The following is a 21893-nucleotide window of genomic DNA, read 5'->3' as shown; positions in this document are numbered from 1 at the left end:
GAACGAAGAAAGAGCCCAAATACCCAAGGCAATCCTAAGCAAAAAGAACAAAGCAGGAGGCATCATGCTACCCAATGTCAAAGTACACTACAAGGCTACAGTAATCAAAACAGCATGGTAATGATACAGAAACAGGCACATAGACCAACGGAACAGAATAGAGAGCCCAGAAATAAGGCCACACACCTATAACCATCTGATTTTCAACGAAGCTGACAAAAACAAGCAACGGGGAAAGGACTCCGTATTCAAGAAACAGTGCTGGGACAACTGGCTAGGCATATGCAGAAGATTTAAACTGAACCCCTTCCATACATCATATACAAAAATCAACTCATGATGGATTAAAGACTTAAATGTAAAACCCCAAAACTATAAAAACTCTGGAAGACGACCTAGGCAATACCATTCAGGACATAGCCATGGGCAAAGATTTCATGACCAAAACATCAAAAGCCATTGGCAACAAAAGCAAAAATTGACAAATGGGATCTAATTAAACTTAAGAGCTTTTGCACAGCAAAAGAAACTACCAACAGAGTAAATAGACAACCTACAGAATGGGAGAAAATGTTTGCAAGTGACGCATCTGACAAATGTCTAATATCCAACATCTATAAGGAACTTGAACAAATTTACAAGAAAAAATAAACAACCCCATTAAAAAGTGGGCAAAGGACATGAACAGATGCTTTTCAAAGGAAGACATACATGCAGCCAACAAGCAAATGAGAAAAAGCTCAATATCACTTATCATTAGAGAAATGCAAATCAAAACCACATGAAATACCATCTCACACCAGTCTGAATGGATATTAGTAAAAAGCCAAAAAATAACAGATGCTGCTAAGGTTGCAGAGAAAAGGGAACACTTATACACTGTTGGTGAGAGTGTAAATTAGTTCAACCACTGTGGAAGGCAGTGTGGTGATTCCTCAAAGAACTAAAAAAAGAACTGCCATTCTACCCAGCAATCCCATTTCTGGGTATTTACCCAAAGGAATGTAAATCATTCTACCATAAAGACACATACATGCAAATATTCATTGCAGCACTATTCTCAATAGCAAAGACATAAAATCAACTTAATACCCATCAAGGACAGCCTGGATAAAGAAAATGTGGCATATATATATATATATATAGAGAGAGAGACATACATAGAGACATTTGTCAGATGCATCATTTGCAAATATTTTCTCCCATTCTGCAGGTTGTCTATTTACCCTGTTGGTGGTTTCTTTTGCTGTGCAAAAGCTCTTAAGTTTATTTAGATCCCGTATGTCAATTTTTGCTTTTGTTGCCAATGGCTTTTGATGTTTTTGTCATGAAATCTTTGCCCATGGCTATGTCCTGAATGGTATTGCCTAGGTCGTCTTCCAGAGTTTTTATAGTTTTGGGTTTTACACACACATATTATATGTATGTATATGTACACATACATACATATATTATATGTATGTATATATACACATACATACATATATGTATGTATATATACACATACATACATATATGTATATATACACATACATACATATATGTATGTATATATACACATACATACATATATGTATGTATATATACACATACATACATATATTATATGTATGTATATATGTAATGGAATACTATGCAGCCATAAAAAAGAACAAGATCATGTGTTTCTCAGGAACACGATGGAGCTGGAGGCCATTATCCTTAGCAAACTTAGAGGAACAGAAAACTAAATATTGTATGTTCTCACTTCTACATGGGAGCTAAATGATGAGAACTCATAGACACAAAGAGGGGAACAACAGACACTGGTGCCTACTTGAGAATAGAGGGTGGGAGGAGGGAGAAAATCAGAAAAAATAACTATTGGGTACATTTAGTACCCGAGTGATGAAATAATCTATACAATAAACCCCTGTGACATCAGTTTACCTATATAACAAATCTGCACATGTACCCCTGAACCTCAAATAAAAGTTAAAAATAAATAAATAAATAAATATGTAAAAGATAAAAATGAGTAAGACCTAGCATTTGATAGCATAACAGGGTGACTACAGTCAATAAAAATTTAATTGCACATTTTAAAATAACTGAAAGAGTATAGTTGGATTGTTTGTAACACAAAGGATAAATGCTTGAGGTAATGGATACCCCATTTATCCAATGATGTGATTATTACATATCATATGCCTGTATCATAATATCTCATGTACTCCATAAATATACATACTTATTATGTATCCATAAAAATAATAAGTAATAAAAAATTTGAAAAGCACTATTCAGACATAAGGATTATTATGGCTATTCCTATTGTCTCTTTGCTGGCTGCTTCTTAAAAGCCTCTCCATTTGGCTGGATTAACAAAAGCCCCATCCAGCTGACTTTGAAGACGGTGTTGTATCAAGTTAATCACTCCAAACAAGAATAAGGATAAGGTATATAGATAGACCTGGGTCTGAATTATACAATGGGAAATGGTGAGGACGACCAAAAGTTAGGTCTCGGTAAGATGTTGGACCCTCTGTCCTCAGGTATTCTGGCTCCTTGATACCCAGGGTCTCCCATCCTAGTAGGAGAGCTCTTTCTCACTAGTAATTCAAAGCATTGCTCCTCATAGAAACAGCCCTGTCCTATGCCTCACTGTTGTAAAACACAGCTCCCTCATAACATTGACCACCCAAAGCCAAATTGGGGCACCAAAGGTTATTGAGTGGCAACTCCGGAAGAGCCTCCAGGAATGCACCTCCAGGAGACTTCAGAGGTAACAGCTTAACTGAGACTGCCAAACTGCATCTCATTGAGATGTAGGGGTTCGACAGAAACTCCACAGAGGCCCTTGAAATGGGAAATAGAGCCAAAGCAAGCAAATGGGACTCTGTACACCCTCCTTTTGCAGAGGAGCTCCACCAACTCTGGCTCCAGGGTTGGGACTGAAAGCAAACTGCACTAGACAGAGGGAGATAATACTCACTGCTTAGGGTAATTTGTAAGCATGAAGCAGGCAAGTCTGTGCTATGGATTTTAAACCAGGTAGCATTCAAGGCATTTATTTTAAAAAGTTAAGCAAATTTGCATGTGATTTAGCATAAAATTACTCCCCGTGGACCATAAACTCTACCTCGAAGAATGCAAAATAAAATCAAGCACTGCAGCCAACTGCAATTGTGTTCAGCCTCAATGTTTACAGCCTGACACAGGAGGAATACAAAACAGGTTTTAAATCCCATCAGTTGCATCCATGCCAAAGCAGAGCAAAGAAAAATGAAAAAAACAGCTGAGAATTGCTTCTCACAAGCCCTGACTATAGTGAGGCAAGGGCTTTTTGACCCTCCTTGGTTTGAAACATGTGCTGAAGGTGACATCCTGCCTCCACCACTATTGTGGCCCTGGAGGATTACTTCAAAAAGCAGAAGACTCTGAGACATAGCATATTCCTAGGGCTGCATATGGATACAGGAAGAGGCTTCACATAGTATTAATAATATTCCCTTACATTTGAATAGTGTTGGACAGTCTGTTAGGTTCACTTATAGCCATCTGCTGGGTTGGATACTATATCCATTTTATAGATGGGGAAAATGAAACACAGAGAAGCTAAGTGAGTTGTTCAAGATCACACAGGAACTAAGAGATGGGACCTGAACTCAGAACCCAGGTCTGACTCCAAGTCCGAAGATCTTTCTACACCACCACAACAGAAGTCTAGCATATACACAAGGATGTGTGTATATATACATGGAAATGTACTTATGCAGTCATGTAACTCTCCCCCTTTTGACTCTTCCTCTGTGACTTTGGAGAAATGAAAAATGGCCACCTCTTTCAGCAAGGGTGGGGAGTTCAGAGGCCACCGGAATCTGGCAGTTAACATACTTACCATAGTGCCATCGGCAATCCTCTCAGGTGCCAGCTTGGCCTTGCTGGCCTTCTCAAAGCAGTCAGCATCAGGTCCATGGGGGGTCATTGTGCTGTGCAGACTGCCTCCACCCGGCAGGAACCCACCTTGCTTTGCCTCATAGTGACCTCGGATGAGTCCCATGAACTCACTCATGCAGTTCCCTGGGAAGGTTGAAGCAGGATTATTTTTATTATCCAAGCAAGGCAAGACCAGTAAAACACAAAGATCCCTTAAGCATTATTTCTGCAGAATTCCAAGAACATAGGAGAAACTAATAAATTGTATAGGATTAATAAAGAATGTGGATTGACAGAAGAACAATCACAAAACATTCATATTGGCATTCTTGGCAGGCATGGCTCTACTCCATGGCCATGTGGATTATCAGAGGTCTTGAGTTCCACTATCTTACAGGAATCAGGCTAGATCTAAAGAAAATCAGGGCCCAGAGAAGACAATAATAATTAAAATGGTAGTCATAATAAAGAGTGAATGTACTCTATCATGTAAGCTTACAAGCCCTCTATCAAAGTTATCTTATCTCCCAGATCATAACCCTTTCCCAGGCAGCTCCACTGTAGGACACAGCAACACCATATTTCTAATTCCCAATCTAGAAGGCTTAGATTGGGTGTGTGTGTGTTTTGATGGATGATGATGTAATGAAAAGAACTCCAGACTTAAAGTCCATTATCAGATGATAATCTGTGTGAAAGAGTCTTGGTATGTGTATAAAACAGACCAGAAATGCTATTTATTATGACAAATATTATCTTCTATAGATGAATCTGTTATCCTCTTGTTTTTCTGTTCTTCAAAATGTCTTCTGGATTTGTTTTTATTTTTTCTATTTTCATTGATACCCTATTCATAGAGTCCTAAACCTTAAAATTGGAAGGGATCCTTACTTCTACTCAATGTAGAAGAAATTTCTATATCTTTCCTGACTGATTACCTCCTGGGCTCTGCCTGGATGTGAATGGAAGTTTTCCACTCTACAAAGCGTATCATATTATTGAAGAGCTCTGTGCATAAGAAAGCTCTTATATTAAATGGAAATTTGCTTTTATATGAGTTAAATTCATTGGTCCTAGTTTGCTTTCTAGAGTTACACAAAATTTAACAAAAACCACCATGCTTCCACTCTTCCAATCTTATGCTTCTATTGAAATAAAGCTCTTTATTAGAGTAGCAATACAATAGAGCAGGAATTAAAGAAATATAACACCTGAGCAAATTTAAGTGTCTTTCCATCTCAAACCACACATCTACTCATCCATTCATTCATCTGTCCTTTTCCCCCTTCACCCATCTGCCCATCCAGCCAGCCAGCATATATAATTAGATACTGTGCTGGGTACCATGAGACAGAGATGAATAAGAAATAGCTTTTAAAGCTACTTAAAAAAGAAATAATTAACAACAACAACAACAACACAGCCTTTAAAGCTACTCATAGTCTGTCCTGTGAGAGTACTGAGAGTGTAAACTAAGGACGGAGTAGAGAGATGTGGCAGTGGCAACCCTTACAAAATTACACTGGACAGGATGCATGCCTGCCCTCTTGCTTACATGTGCAGTATAACCAAGTGCCAAATGCTTTTATAATTTACTAAGCAACCACACCCACCCTGCTCAGAAACAGAAAGCTACTGCAGGCCCCTACAAAGTGAGTGAGAGTTTGTGAGCTCCTGCTGAAGAGGGAGACCCAGACCATAGCTCTACTTGTTTCTCTATGAAGTGGAAATACAGAAAAAGCAGCAAATGTAAGCATAAAGTGTCTAAGTTTAAAAAACAGTTCAGCTCATGACTTAAATTTGGTGTCATGCTCCTTGCTCTAGTATGTGTCCTCAGGGTCACCTTCATGGCTTAATTTTAAGAAGAGAGCAAAATGGAATTCAGCTTTGATCTGAATATGAATTTAGATAGCAATGAGCTTGGTGATGACATTTCTATATCATTTTCTATATTTCAAAGGACAGTGGGAGGATAGACCTTGCCTTTCTGATTAAAGCTGAATCTAGTTGACTAAGGCACATTAAGATGATCGGAGGTAATATTTCTATAGAAATAATTCTCCATTTTCTCTTATAATAAAGTCACATCAAAGTAGCAAAGATTTTGAGTATTGCCAAGGCAATATTTTTAATATCTCTAGAAAACGCTTTTCTAACCTGGGATTCTGTAGTTTTTTCCAACTAACTCAGAGTACCCATACCTTTATAAGATCTACCCTGGGGCCAAATTTACTTTGAGAGTCATTAAAAAACTACAGGAGGCATCTCTCAAGGTTATTTGTGTCAGGAAGTCTGAACTACAAATAAAAATTAAGGAGTGGGTTGAGACCCTATAGCACAGTAGTAAACTTGTCTAAATCAGATGACTCTATTATTCCTCCACCTAGGGCCAGGGACATGCTCTAGGCTGGTATTTCTCAACAAGCAGTCTGTAAACCTCCTTCATCAGAATCCCCTGACTTGCCAGTGAAAAAAAATGCAGATTCTGGCCAACCACGGTGGCTCACACCTGTAATCCCAGCACTTTGGGAAGTCAAGGCAGGTGGATTGCTTGAGTTTAGGAGTTCGAGACCAGCCTGGGCAACATGGCGAGATTTCGTCTGTGCTAAAAATGCAAAAAAAAAAAAAAAAGCCAGCTGTGATGGTGCACACCTGTGGTCCAAGCTACTCAGGAGACTGAGCAGGGAGGATCACTTGAGCCTGGCGAGTGGAGGTTGCAGTGAGCTGAGATTGTACAACTTGCACTCCAGCCTGGGTGACAGAGCGAGACCCTGTCTCAAAAAAAAAAAAAAAAAAAAAAAAAAAAAAAAGCAGATTCAGCATCACTTGGGAACTTGTTAAAAATGCAGATTCTTAGGTCCTATCCCAGACCTACTGAAGCAGAAATTCTGAGGATGGAGCCCAATAATCTGTGTTTTAATAAACCTTCCAGCTGACTCTGACACATGGTAAATGTAAGAACCACTACAGGCACACAGAGTAACCTCAATAAAAGAACAAGAGTGAAACAGTGAATTATTAAGGAGTAGCATGTGAAGTACAGACTATCAGCCAGGGCAATTTTCTCTCCTTGACAACAGGCCTGTAGGTCACTAACTTCCAGGAGGAGAAAAGTTAGAGTCCTTAGTAGGCTTGACATTTTTTAGAAGGGACTTATGATGCTATTCACAAAATAGCTGGTGTCTTTGCAGTGGTAACCGATTGTTTTCTTTTCTCTACCATGATGGTGTTATCTGAAAAGGGGATGCTGGCATTTGACCATGGAGTGGCCTTCGTCCGTCCTGAGGGCCTTCATTCCTGATGCTATAAAATAGCTAAATTGGCCATTCAGTGCACTGTTGTTTTCTGTTGAGCCCTGACACCTGGGAACTGGTATATATAAAGAGGGACCTAATATAAACAGAAGGCCCTGGAGTTTACTAAAGAAAGGAATTGGTTTTCTAGAATGTTCCAGGTGGAATGCCTCTTAGAGTCTTCCCAGAACTCTATGTACAAAAAAATGCACACTCCAGGAAGTAGAATTGCACACTGACCTTTGATTGGATTTTCAGCTAGCTATTGCACAATTAAAAATGTCAACCTCATTAAGTACAGCCATGAAATACTTTATTTATTCTTGTTGACACATTCACTTATTAAATAAACATTTATTAGAAGCATGCTATATATCAGGCACTATGCTAGCCATACCAGTTAGTGGTCATGAGTGTTTGCTCTGGAGTCAGACAGCCTGCAATTAAATCCTGACTCTACACTTAACTTGCTGTGAGTCCTTGAGAGAGTTACTTAATCCCTCTTGTGTCAGTTTAATTTTCTGAAAAAAGGGGCGGGGGGGACAATAATACTACTTGTCTCTTACAATTATTATAAACACTTCATGAGTTAGTTTTTTAAAAAACTTGTAACAGGGCCATAGAAATTGGCCAATAACTATTAGGTGCTAAGAATAATAATATTAATAAAATAAAAATAGTAGATTTGTTAGGTCTTGTACTAGGCAACAAATATTCTGTAGAAACTCTTTCCAGAATAGAGTCTATTCCCTAATGTAGGCTGCAGTCTGCTTTGCCCTGCCAAAATAATTGGAGAATGCACATTTCTGTTTTTCTCTCTCTCTCTTTTTCTTTCTCTGGTTCTCTGAACTAGACTTAGGTGATGAACTTTCCCAAAACAACAGACTAACTAACAATTTCCCCAGCATTCTCCAAAACGAAACATCTAAAATGTGAGGAAACTTGTTTAGAAGCCTTTCTAACAAGGCTTCTAAACTTTACCAGCCTTTCTGCCTCTTATAGGGACAGAGAAACCGGAAACCAGGCTCAGAGTCAATGCATCACTATTGATATAATTTGGATGTATGTTCCTTCCAACTCTCATGTTGAAATGTGATCTCCAGTGTTGGAGCTGGGGCCTGGTGGGAGGTGTTTGGGTAATGGAGGCAGATACCTCATAAATGACTTGATGCCGTCATGACGGTTATGAGTAAGTTCTCACTCTATGAGTTCACATGAGGTTTGGCTGCTCAAAAGAGGCTGGGACTTCCTCTTTTCTCTCTTGCTTGCTCTCCTCATGTGATACGCCAGCTCCCCCCTTGCCTGCCACTATGATTGTGTTTCCTGAGGCCTCATTAGAAAAAGATGCCAGCACCATGCAGCTTGTACAGCCTGCATAACCATGAGCCAAATGAACCTCTTTTCATTATAAATTAAGTAGCCTCAGGTATTCTTTATAGCAATGAAGAATGGACTAACACAATTACCATCCCTTAAAGAGATGAAAGCTTGGCCTTGTGAGGCAGGATCCTGAATTCAAGCCAGGGTAGGTGTCCAGAAACAACCCAGGCATTATTCCCAATGGGTAGTGCTCACTGCTTTGTTGTCTCTTTGGCTTACAAATGTGGCTTGGTAAAATAGAGACTTACTATGGTAATAAGGAGGCCTGAAGGTCTTATCAGCAACCCCCCATCGAGGTGGGAAGATGACAAAATCAGCGATGGCCACTCCAGGGCGGACAGACTTGGCAGTCAACACTGTGAAAATGGATGGGTCCTGTGAATACACAAGGAGAGACTGAACGCACGATGCAAGGGAGGTGACTGGACAATGACACATATTGCATGCATACATGAAGGTGTTTGCAAGTGACATGCTAATTTCTTTTTATTTATTTTTATTCAACTTTTAATTTCAACTTTTATTTTAGATACAGGAGTACATGTGCAGGTTTGTTACACAGGTATATTGTGTGATGCTGAGGTTTGGGGTAGGGATCTGATATGGTTTGGCTGTGACCCCACCCAAATCTCATCCTGAATTGTAGTTTCCATAATCTCCACATGTTGTGAGAAGGACCCAATGGGAAGTAATTGAATCGTGGGGGTGGGTTTTCCTGTGCTGTTCTCGTGATAGTGAATAAGTTTCACAAGATCCGATGGTTTTATAAAGGGCAGTTCCCCTACACATGCTGTCTTGATTGCTGCCACACAAGACACGGCTTTGCTCCTCCTTCGCCTTCTGCCATGATTGTGAGGTCCCCCCAGCCATGTGGAATTGTGGATACATTAAACCCCCCCTTTTTTTTTAATAAAGTACCCAGTCTCAGGTATTTCTTCATAGCAGTATGAAAATGGACTAATACAGGATCCCATCACCCAGGTAGTGGGCATAATATCCAATAGGTAGTTTTTCCACCCTCCCCCTTTTAGTAGTCTCCAGTGTCTATTTTTCTCATGTTTATGTCCATGGGTGCTCAGTGTTTAGCTCTGACTTATAAGTGAGAACATGCAGTATTTGGTCTTCTATTCATGCATTAATTTGCTTAGGATTATGGCTTCCAGCTGCATCCATGTTGCTGCAAAGGGACCGCCTAATTTCTGATCAAACAACAGAAGTCTGGGCTTGTCATCAAGGTGCAGTAATCACTCATATGACTTTTTCCTCTTGCTGTGCTTGAGGCAAAATGAATTAACACCAGCTGAAAGCATTCTGAACTACTTTTTCACCCTGCTGAGCCCACATTACATGCAACCTATTACCCCGTGGGTCTCAGAACCAATAGTGCCTGCTTCTCAATCTCAGGTCAAGTTGACTAGAGCTGAGATGTGCAGCAGAAGGGATGCTCAGAGCAAAGTGGAAATAGAAATAAAGCAAAATCCAAGTTTTGGTGTAGGTGTGCTCCTCTTTGGGAGAACACAGAGATTCCAGATTGTATCCATTGGCAGAAAAGTCTGAGAAGTCGTTCATTGCTTTCCTACCTTTGTTTGACTTTCAGGTCTAAAACACATCATTTACATCACTAGTCTTCATAGTGGTAGCGTAAGATGGAATAGGTTGAGGGACGAGATTATACTTTTGAAAAATCTTCAGAATTCTTTAGTGAAAAGATTGAGATTCAATTTAATTGAAATCAACAATCATGTTCCCTTTCAGATGCCATGCAAGAGTCTGGAGATTCAAAGATCATGGGGATAGATTCCCTGCTTCTTTAGCATTAACTGGGGGGTGGCGGTTGGGCAGCTAATTCTACCTGAAAGGGTCAAAGAGGGCTTCAAAGAGGAGGTGACATTTGAGGTAAGTATTCAAGAATGAACAGAAAGAAAGAAAAAGAGAGAGAGAGAAAGAGAGAGAGAGAGAAGGGAAGGAAGGAGGGAAAGAAGGAAGGAGCACATGTACCCTTGAACCTAAAATAAAAGTTTAAAAGAGAGAGAGAGAGCGGAGAAACCTACACATGTACCCTTGAATCTAAAATAAAAGTAAAAAAAAAAAAAAAGAAAGGAAGGAAGGAAGGTGGGGGGGATGGGGGAAAAAGGGAGGGAGGGAGGAAGGACTAAGGAAGTGGGAAGGAAGGGAAATGACATTTTAATCACAGAAAACACATGAAAGTGCACAGAGATTTTGTTAAGAGGAGATAAGGCTAAAACCCCAGTGCATTGACAGAAGGGAGAGGGGCAAGAGGTGATACTGGAAAATGAGTCCAGGGACAGATGGTGAAGAGCATCAAACACCATGCTTCAGAGCTCAGACTTAATCCTAAGCCATGGGAAACTTGCAAAGGCTTTCTAATGAGTACAGTGGTAGCATGATCAGAACTGAATTTTGGAAAAATAATTATAGCAGCAATACAGAGAAGATTGCACCTGTGTAAATTCAAATAAAAATAAACCCAACCCTTATTGCTGTGAGAGCTGACATTTCTGCATCTGTCATGGGAAATGGTCTAAACTATTCAAGCAAAGGTAGTGAAGCAGCAAAGGTGGTGAAGTAGCAAAGGTAGTGAAGCAGCAAAGGTGGTGAAGTAGCAAAGGTAGTGAAGCAGCAAAGGTGGTGAAGCAGCAAAGGTAGTGAAGCAGCAAATCAAGCTTTATCAGTGTCTCGGGATCCTTTCTCATGCTGCTTGTTTGGGGTCTGATATCTCACTTTTCTTTTCCCCTTTGCTTTTATTAAGAGTTGCTGCTGTTCGGAGAGGTGGTTTTGTCCCCCCAGAGATAAACTGAACTAGCTCAGGATGATCCTTTTGCCTCTGAGTCTCTGACTTCTGCTCTAATCATCCTTCCAGCCTGTGGGTTAAGTTCATCTCTTATGAAGTGGGCTGCAGAATGAACTGCCCCCCACCCCCCGATCTCAGAACCATCACTTTATTAAGAATGTAGGGTCTTGGGAGCCTGCACTGTAGACCAGACACTTATTTGTGGCCCCCTAACTGAGTGAAAAATATGACCAAGTTCATGCTCTAGAATTTCTTTTTTAAACTCAAGCACTGAACGTTATGAGTAACTTTAGAAGTGGGCTGTTCGTTCTGTCACTGCCAAATACAGCCAGGAGTGAAGGCACTGGGGTGAGAAGGCAGAGATCATAGACGAGACTCTTGAGAGTTGTGAGGTCAGAGACTTCTTCAAATTCACAAAGTTCCTTTCTCCTCCTTCTACCACTGACATTACCACTTGGTTGTTTTGGGGGATAAATTTTCCACAAAGAAATTGTTTATCCACTTAGTTTGGCAAACACAAGTCAGACTATCACGAATGCTCTGTAGAGAACAAAGCTGTGTTCACAGGGAATGTTGAGTATCTGGCTTGGCTCCCCTACTAGCTATGTTATTTACTCCTTCACCATAAGATAAATGACTATATCTAGGGCTTCCAACGATGACTCTGGAAATGTCAGGAGTCTACTGTGGACCCCTCCCACCAAAGGGTTGCCTCACCCCAATGCCCCTGCAAGGTTCAGACTTACTGCATGGTCAAAGGCCACTGAGTTGATAACCATGAAATTCTTCAGGTTGTACTTGTAGGGTGTATAATTCCCGTGCCAGGCCACAACATTGAATGGGGAGACATCCTAATCACAAAAAGCAGGAAAGGATGATTTTACCATCAAATGCTTTTGTAACTGTGATCCCACAATATGTACTGGGCATACCTCTCTCTTCTTTTGATTTGATTTTGTTCTTGATTTAATTTTACTATCCTTTTGGAGAAGTACAACCCTGAATCATTTTGTGGTTGCTCCACACACCCTCTACTTAGCCACTAACCCTATTTTTCTGGTTCATAAGCTGCAGCTGCCTTCTGATCACAAATGCAGCAGAAGCACAGCACATTCTCCAAGTAGTGCCTTTTCAACAATTTTTAACCTAACTGTGAGGATCTGTGGATGTCAGCAATTCTCAAACAATCTGGGCTACCTTCTGTTTCCTGGAGCAGAGAGTACCTGCTGTGATAGTTCTCCAGGTAATTTCAGCCTAGAGGAACTTGCAATAGACACAGTGCCTGGGTTGGTGAGTCCAGGAGAGGGGAGAAGGCCTCTAAAAGTTCCCACTCCAAGGACTTGAGATTTCAGAGCAATCCTAACATAATATTTCTTGGTCCTGTCCTGGGGTAGAAGAGGATCAGTGTTCTGCTATAGGAAGGTTGTCCCTTCTGTATCTATGGGTCTGAAAGCTCTAGAGATTTTAATGAAGGCACTACTCATAGAGGCATGGTTAGGGTTAACTGGAATGACTAGAAGTGTTGAGGTATCTGAGCCTAGCAATAGTGGGAAGACACTGCCATTCCTGGGCATGTGGAATAAGGAGGGAAATATTGTTATAGTAGTTCAGCAAATGCTAGGACTATAAAGAAGGGTGCTACCCAGTGGTGTGCTGGTAAATATTTAACAACTAGCACTCTGAAAAAATATATAAAGCATTGACATATAGTGTTTACTGATTTCTAAGGTGGATATAGTCTCACCATGATGATTTTCTAGCTACCAATATGACATCACTGAATACAGAGTTGGACAGAAGTGTGCATATCAGCTTTTGCAAGTCACTATGAATCAGCTCCAGCATACCACTAGGGCTGTCCAACAGGAACTGAGGTCATATGGGGGATGCAGCTACTGCCAGAAACACAGTCCTAAACAGGGAGGAAGCAGGGGAAGAAATCTCCCAATTTGTCTTTCCTCCTGCCTTGCAGTTTCCTGTGGGTTGAACCCAACAGAAGCCAGCTGGCTAGAGAGCCTGGGTGATACAGTTAACCTTCCAGGACACAGATCATGGCAAAGAGGGAGGATGGATCAGTGGGGACTCACACAGAGAATAACCAGCACAGGGTCTACCTGGAAAGTGCAAATCTTTCTGGAGGAGATACTGGCTGGTTCTAGAATTGTGGTTCTTTAACAATTGTATGTAAACAATGATCTGGGGAACATGCTTAAAATGAATGTAGGTTTCCATGTCCCATCTCCAGAGCTTATCATTTTTTGCAAGGCTAGAGTAATATCTGAGGATCTGCATTTTTTTTTTTTGAGAGGGAGTCTTGCTCTGTTGCCCAGGCTGGAGTGCAATGGCATGATCTTGGCTCACTGCAACCTCTGCCTCCTGGGTTCAAGCAATTCTCCTGCCTCGGCCTCCCAAGTAGCTGGGATTACAGGTGTGCACCACCACGTCTGGCTAATTTTTGTATTTTTAGTAGAGACGGGGTTTTGCCATGTTGGCCAGGCTGGTGTTGAACTCCCGACCTCAGATGATCCATCTGCTTCAGCCTCCCAAAGTGCTGGGATTACAGGGGTGAGCCACCATGCCCGGCCTAGGATCTGTATTTTAAACAAGCCTCCTTGAGGGTTTCTGATACAAATAGCCCTGGAATTTTGAGAGACCCTGACCCAGAGAATATGAAAATAACAATGTGTCTGCTTCAAGGGTTAGTTTTAAGTGCCAAACTGGTTGGCCTCAGCTGGTTCGCATTATCTCTAGATGTTGCCTGAGAAGAATAACATACCTTGGAAAACATAAGGAATAAGTCAAATAGACAAAATGAAGCAAACGAATAATGCTAAACAGAAGAGATCTTTGGGTTCTTCTTATTATATGATTATTTTATTCTAATATATATTCAGTATATTTCATAATATGTTATAGAGTCCATATTACATTGTTGTTATTATTATTTATTAAGATCTGTGCCTTTGCTTGTGTCCTGAATTTGCCAGCCTGGTGGTACAAACCAAGCCAAGCTAATTAACTGAATTCTACTTGTTTTGTAGAATTGCTTGCATTTGAAATAGGGTGGTATTGGAGAGTATAAATCTTGGTTGATCTGTTAACTCATTTCCTTTTCAGAACATATTATGCTGCCCATATATTATGCTTTCCACACCATTTACAGAGACCCACATATTGCTAAGATTTTCATTGCTTGGTGAGTAGAAAGGGCACAGCCTTTGGAGTCAGATAGATATGGGTTCAAATGCTGGTTCTGCCACCTACTGTGAAGTTGGTAAATTATTTATCATTACTGGCCTTTTTCATGACTATGAAGGTATCATTGACTACTAGAACTATTTGCTTTATCTGTAGTGCCATAGTGGTATGATAACAATGAAAGGATATATGTAAAGTTTCTAACACTCGCCTTGGCAATCAGTAAGTGCTCAATCACCCTTCATTTCCTCCCCTGCCTGCCAACCCTCTTACTTTACCTGTTTGGCAGCAAACAGCTTGCCCTGGTATTTATTAATGACAGTGTAACCACCTGGTACTTGGCGATCCTCATACCAGGCAACGGGTATCAAGAAATCACGAGGATTGGCCAAGCCATTGGCCCCTAGAACACAGTAACCCAAAAGTCTTTTAGAAACTTCCAAAACATAGGAAAGACGCCCATGGTTGCATGAAGAGAAAGGCTTTCTTTCATGTCAAGAGCCACTCCACAAATCGCTTTCATTGCTTAAAGATTCACTGGATTTCCAGTCTGGTACCTTTTAGGAAGACCCAAGGAATCTGGTCAGAAAAAAATTCACAAAAACCAGCATTACCTTCTAAGGTTGTGGAGTGACTATGGTTAACAAAACCACCTTATATGCATTATCTTATCACTACAGGTGAGGGGAAGGGAAAAGAGAAAGAGACCTGAAAAGAGGAAAAGGGAATATCTGATAGAACTCTAGAACTTTTTCTTTTAAAGGAACGCCTGAATACTCTAGAACTCATGACAGTCCTTGATCTCAGATAGGAAGGGTTACGTGCTGTTGCCTGAGGCATGCCTCTGCTCCTTAGACAGAATTCAGATTCCAAGTCTGAAAACTGCTCTCCAGCCTGAAAAACCCCGTCTGCCACTCAGGAAGAAGTATTTAGGACCTGCCTGCTTACCTTTGGTTAGGAGTGAGTGTTTCCTCCAGAGAAAGAAAATAAATCAAAAGAGCAAACATGAAAAACGTACATGCAAAAACAATGCAACTCTGAGAGGAGCGAGCTGAGGAGTGTTTTACCATTTCCAGCTCCTGGGGTTAAAAAAAAATAAGCCCCCGGCTGGTTAGCAAATTATAGATATTTTCCAGAGGGTACATGTTCCATGGAACCTGGAGGCTATGCTGACTATAGAGCAGCAGGAAGCCAGAGCAGAGTGGGAAGAGTGGGCGGTGAACAGGATGACAGACGGCCCACCACGGCTCCAGCTGCCTCTTGCTGCCTCCCACCTTCCTCTGCATATTTGGATTCCTCAGGGGAGTTGACCAGAAGGCACACACTGGCCTGTCCCTGTTTGCTCTAAAAAGCTGTTGACAAGGAAGGGAAGAACTGGGAGATGTGACCAAAGAGGAAACCAAGGACCAATTTTTCCAGTCACTCCTTTCACTCCAAGAGACAGTTTGAGAACAACCCCTCCTAACATTTTCACTTCCTCCAGCTTGCCAGAAGAATGGGGGCTGGGGGGACCTTGGTTCACTTTTGAATGTTTTGATCTGCCTCCTGGAGTGTGGTTTCTAGATCCTTCATAGCACTGAGTTATGTACTTTTTTGACTGCTAAGTGTGTGAATTTGGTGGGGTGTACACAGAGGTTCGTAGACTATGTGTCACCCAGTCCATCCCTCCTTTCCATAGGAATACAGCCCAGGGAGTTTTTATGGCCTTCCTACTTTATAGTCTTACAATATACAAAACAAAAAGCAACCCAAACCAATCCATTATAAATCTCACTGACTTAACAAAAAGATCTTCTTCTTAATCACAAAGCTCATTCTCACTTGTATGCTTTTACAAAGCTGTTCCCTTTCCTCTTTACTCTCCTCAACTTTTCATAAAGAATTAGTCAAATTCTCATCTCTTCTGTGGAGCTGTTTCTGGCGACCCTAGCCCACAGTAACCCAAACTTCTATATTCATTCCTGTACACACTATGCAACCAGAAATCTATTACATGCTGCCTTTATCTCCAATGCCTATATACTATTCTAGAGAGATTTATAATAGATTGGTTTGGGTTGCTTTCTGTTCTGCATATATTTTCTGGCAGACCCTTGGTCTAGAGAAGAATTTGTCTAGAGAGAAAAGTGGAAGTTTGAGTGAGACAGCGAAGCGAGAAGGATGTTTAACTTTCATGCAATTATCTGTGTCCTACATCTCAAGCGAGGCGTAGAGGCTTGCAATGAAGATTTACCAATTGGTCCAAGGTCAGGTAACTCAAAGTGGACACCGTAGACCTCCAAGAGGTAGCCCCTGGTCTCCTCAAAGACATCTATGCTGAACCGCATTCCTCTCTGGAATGGAAAGCAGACACTGGTGTGCCTTCTGAAATCACAGCTGTAGTTATAAAGAAGCTGCCCAGAGCCATAGCATGTCCCACATGCAAAAGTAAAGCTCTGGTTTGTTGAGCTGCTTGGGAGGTTACCAGAGCAAACATGAGTTAAAAAGAAAAACTTAAATCCTAATCACATATTGACCCAAGCCAATTCTAGTCTACCCTCTCATTGGGTCCAGAGATAACGGAAGCCTGATTTAGCCACATTTAAAAAAAAATGTCCACCTTCACTGCCTCTACTGCCATTAGTGGGAACAGGGCCTTATCCAGAGTGTAGGTAAATATTTAGGAAAGTGCAGTGACAAGTGGTCTTTGTTTTAGAATTATGTGCTATATTAAAACAAAGCAGGCACCCAAGCTTGCTTACTCTTCAGCACATGGAACCTTCTGCATAACTCAAATTCCCTTCTCGTTGCCCAGACATGACAGAGAAATTTTAGAGTTGGAAATAGCAGCAGCTGAAACATCTGACTGCTCCCAAATTAGTGAGAGGCAGGGAAGAGAAGGGGACACATCACCAACCTGAATGACGCAGATCTCATTGGGCTGTACAAGCATCTTGCCAAACTCAGTGTAAATGAGAAGGTTCCCTTTCTGGGGAACTGAACAAAAAAAGACAGGGCAGTGGTGAGCAATTCTTTTGGTGTGATAACCATTTCATGAACAGGAAAGGCTTAAGGCTGCATTTGCTTTTTCATTCCAAATGAAAAGAGCTTTCTTGAGTCTCTTGGGGAAAAAGATAAATTCTGACAACTTAGATTAGTTATTTTCCTATCTAGAAGAATGTGAATAAAACAATGACTCTGCTTTTTTGGTCACCAGGCAAGAAACTTGTATATGCACAATTTTGTGACATGGCCAAAAAGGGGTAGCAGAAATAGGATGGAAAATCACCCATTTCTGATAGTTCCAGTGAAAGGCTGACGTTTGCTTGTGTAACATATACACCAAAATGTTGATTCCAAAATATTGATACTAAAAAAACCATCAAATATAATAGGCAGACCAGAACAATATCTGATAGACTTTACATTTTAGATGGTCTCATGAAAATTTGAATTTAAATTGCAGTTACTAATGATAAATGGGCTTTTACTGAGTGAGTTTGAAGGCAAATACAGTTACCTTAATAAGTTAATCCTACTAGTATTAGTCTTCATTTCTTTTCAGCTGCCCAGGTCTCCCATATCAGAAAGGTCCAGAAGGGAAGGGCAAAGACAGACAAGGAAATAGAATAGGAGCTTTGAGGTACACTAGAAATCTTTTCCAGACCACCTGTGGCCTCTAGACCTCAGTCTCTGGATTGCACTAAATGAAATAAGAGATTGGAGAATGAAGGAAAATAATGTGCATAAAATTAGAAAGCAGCTTGTAGTTAGGGGTCAATTAACAGTGAGGAGGTCGGAAGTCTTCAGAACTCACCAATCAAGAAGTCCCCATCTGAATTGTAAAAGCATCTGAAATATATAGAGTAATTCTTGTGATTTTCATTTCTAACATTATCTAGACAAATTACTTCATAACACAAATCATTGTTTAGTGCCTATGTACCAAGCTAAGAGCTGGGTATAAAATGGGGAGCAAAATGACCCAGGCTCTGCCCCTGTGGAACTTAGAGTCTAGTGGGGAGTCAGAGAGCAATCAAATAATTACAGAACAATATCACTGCAGACAGTAATGACCCTGTGAAAATCAAGTTCAAGGGAATGAAAGAATAGGGACTTGGTTAGTTTGAAGAATCAGCAAAGGCTTCTTCAAAGAAGGGACACATTTGACCTGAGGTCTGAAGGTGTTATCTAGGTGAGGGTTTGGAGAAAGGAAAGAATGTTCCAGGCAGAAGGAACAGCAAGCGCAAATGCTTAGAAGGAGGAGGGCACGTGGCAGGTTGAAAGAAGTGAATGAAGCCCAGTGTGGCTCAAGTGGAGAGAGTGGAGGTGGGCTGATACGAAATTTGACCCAAAGAGAGGCCTCCAGAGCCTTGTCATAGGGCTGTGATCTTGTCCCTGATTCATGGCTCACAAATCGCCATTGGGCTTTGGACACAAATGGTCCAGTTCCAGAGGTAGTGTATAATAAGGCAGGAATGCCATTTGCATACTTTGTTTTGCAAAGCCAGTATATAAGCTCCTCTACTTAGGAATTTTAAGCTTACACAGAACTATTAGCTGAAGCCAAAGTCGGGTAGCCTGCTACCAACAGGTGGTCCTAAAGGAAACTCACACAGTGTGACCTGGGACTCAAGAACAGCCCTGGGGAATCTTAGAAATTAAGGATATTCAAAGGCACATGTTCTCAGGATCTCCTGAGGGCTGGGTCATGGGTCACTGGTCACTCATATTTGGCTCAGAATACATCAATTCAAATATTTTACATATTAATAGTTTGACTAATTTTGTCGACAATAATTTGGCACCTGGACAAATTGGGCCTCAGAGAAGATTCAGAACCCTGAAGGAGTTGCCTGAACTCAGAGCTAAGGTACCAGCAGGGACCCATTGAAAGCGCCTTCAACTTTGGGCTTCTCCTCTGATGGAACTAAGTCCTCCTGAGCCCTGTTTCGTTGACAGTTCTTGATTTTTTCCTCCTAGGAAGTTCTCATTTAGGTTCCTAATTCTAGTTCACAGGTGCATTCTAAAGGATTTTCTCCATTGCATTTTTCTTCTTCTTTCGTCTTTCTTCTGTCTTCTTTCTTCTTTCTTCTTCTTCTTCTTTTTTGAGATGGAGTCTCACACTGTCCGGCCTGGAGTGCAATGGTGTGATCTTGGCTCACTGCAACCTCCGCCTCCCAGGTTCAAGCAATTCTCCTTCCTCAGCCTCCTGAGTAGCTGGGATTACAGGCGCCCGCCACCACGCCTGGCTAATTTTTTGTATTTTTTAGTAGAGACGGGGTTTCAGTATGTTGGCCAAGCTGGTCTCAAGCTCCTGACCTTGTGATCCGCCCACCTCGGCCTCTCAAAGTGCTGGGATTACAGGCATGAGTCACTGTGCCCAGCCTCCATTGTCTTTTTCTAAAGACAACAAGAATGACCCCCTTTTGGGTACCATGTTTGGTTTCCAGTTTGGAGGTGCATTCTAAATGGTCTTCTCCATTGTTTTTTCTCCCAAAATTTAGCACAACTGGCTTGCCTGCGCATTCGCGTGACTGTCATTTTTGTACATAAATGAGAGACTGAGCTCCTAAGCTCTGAAGAGAAAGGGCATTTTGTTCCTCCCAGCTGAAAGGCACCCTGGGTGACTAGGGGCTGAGTTGCAGTGTCTGGGGGATTCATCCCCTGTGATGTGCAGTGGCCCTACAGGGAAACCCCCAGCAAAATAGTTTAAAAAGATTTGTCCCGGAAACGCGTATAAGAGCTGACCACTTGGCATTTTGAGGCCTGTCAGAGGTGCTAGATCTCTGGAGAGAGAAACTGAGACAGCTAAGAGGGTGGAGACGACTCAGCAGTGAAACACTGTGGAGTCCTGCCTACAAACAGTACACCAATCCACCACCCAAAAACCCCTAGGCCACAGCTCAGTTCCAAAAAAAAAAAAAAAACAGGGTACACAAATAATCTAAGAATGAGGAAAGACAAGGAGAAAGGTGCCTCTACTTGCAAGTGTTTGCGTAAAATGGAAAAGTTCAAGGGCATGCCAGGGTTTCTAGTACTCCAGCTGGTTACCTATTACAGTCTGTTGTGCACATTTTAAACCGATGGGAAAATTGTATCATTCAGAGCCCAAAGGTCAACCTGCAACTACAGAGTTTCTAAGTTCTCTATTTCTCTGTTTTCTTTTTTGCCTGCTTTAAATCTGCTATTACTTTTCTACTGAGATAAAAACCACAGGTTGGGCTGGGCGCGGTGGCTCACTCTTGTAATCCCAGCACTTTGGGAGGCCGAGGCAGGCGGATCACAAGGTCAGAAGATTGAGACCATCCTGGCTAACACAGTGAAACCCCCTCTCTACTAAAAATACATAAAAATTAGCCGGGCGTGGTGGCGGGCGCCTGAAGTCCCAGCTACTCGGGAGGCTGAGGCAGGAGAATGGCGTGAACCCGGGAGGCGGAGCTTGCAGGGAGCAGAGATCGTGCCACTGCACTCCAGCCTGGGTAACAGAGAAAGACCCCGTCTCAAAACAAAACAAAACGAAACAAAACACCACAGTTTGGATGTGATGTACACCTTATATGTGTTGATTGATGTCTTATGCCTCCCTAAAATGTATAAAACCAAGCCGTAGCCCAATCATCTTGGGTACATGTTCTCAGGATCTCCTCACGGCTGTGTCCATTGGTCACTCATATTTGGCTCTGAAAAATCCTTGAAATATTAAACAACAACAACAAAAGGATATTTGGACTCAAAGTCAAAATGCCTTTCGATCTACTCCTGCATTCCAGGGCTCCATCCTCCCTTTTCTGTTTACATTGTTATGTGATGTTCTTGTTTATATCACGGATATTAGTCAAGATAAATGCCTTTTGTCTCATTGATCATCATTGTCAATAAATATATATCAATATTGCCTTGAGAAAAAAACCAGTAACAAAAATAACTATGTATGTGCATATGTGACTTCAGAAGAGTGAAACCTGGAGTTTGCCTTCTGGCCAACAGCCCTTAGAAGATGGGCATGTCCTGCCCTAGAACTGAGCCACTTACCTGTTCTCCATGGAGGTATTGCAGAGGAAAATGTGGATAGCAAGCCCATTGTTAGACTTTATGTCTCCAGCTCCACACAAGGTGTGCAGGCCCTGGGAGAGAGCCACAGAAGAGGGAAAGGTTAATGTGAATGATGCCCAAGAGGCAGCCCTTCCACTGGTCCCTGAGGGTCATGAGGTACATTTCTACTAGGGTCTTCCCTTTGGGACTGGTGGGACATTTGGAATCCAGGCAGCCTCTGAGGAGCCTGAATTACTGACTCATGTTTGGTAGTTTGT

At 41.5% G+C, this 21893-nt stretch overlaps 1 protein-coding gene across 3 annotated transcripts in view; it reads right to left on the bottom strand.

The window, feature by feature from the left end:
- Positions 1-21893, bottom strand: part of HGD (homogentisate 1,2-dioxygenase) — a 54086-nt gene that overhangs the window by 2134 nt on the left and 30059 nt on the right. For 2 of the 3 annotated variants that reach the window (XM_005548044.4, XM_015446384.3), the window contains exons 6-13: positions 21616-21707; positions 18398-18432; positions 17498-17577; positions 16835-16934; positions 14880-15004; positions 12150-12254; positions 8840-8966; positions 3881-4062 (exon numbers count right to left, since the gene is read on the bottom strand). In XM_005548044.4, the coding sequence (XP_005548101.1) occupies positions 3881-4062; positions 8840-8966; positions 12150-12254; positions 14880-15004; positions 16835-16934; positions 17498-17577; positions 18398-18432; positions 21616-21707 (846 nt within the window). Of the gene's footprint in view, positions 1-3880; positions 4063-8839; positions 8967-12149; positions 12255-14879; positions 15181-16834; positions 16935-17497; positions 17578-18397; positions 18433-21615; positions 21708-21893 lie in introns of those variants that run through there. The other variant, XM_074033376.1, reaches the window with a different exon arrangement.

The sequence above is a fragment of the Macaca fascicularis genome, chromosome 2 (genome assembly GCF_037993035.2).
Source record: "Macaca fascicularis isolate 582-1 chromosome 2, T2T-MFA8v1.1".
Taxonomy (NCBI): Eukaryota; Metazoa; Chordata; class Mammalia; order Primates; family Cercopithecidae; genus Macaca; species Macaca fascicularis.
The sequence above is the reverse complement of the archived record's forward strand: the minus strand, read 5'-3'. Positions and strand labels throughout refer to the sequence as shown.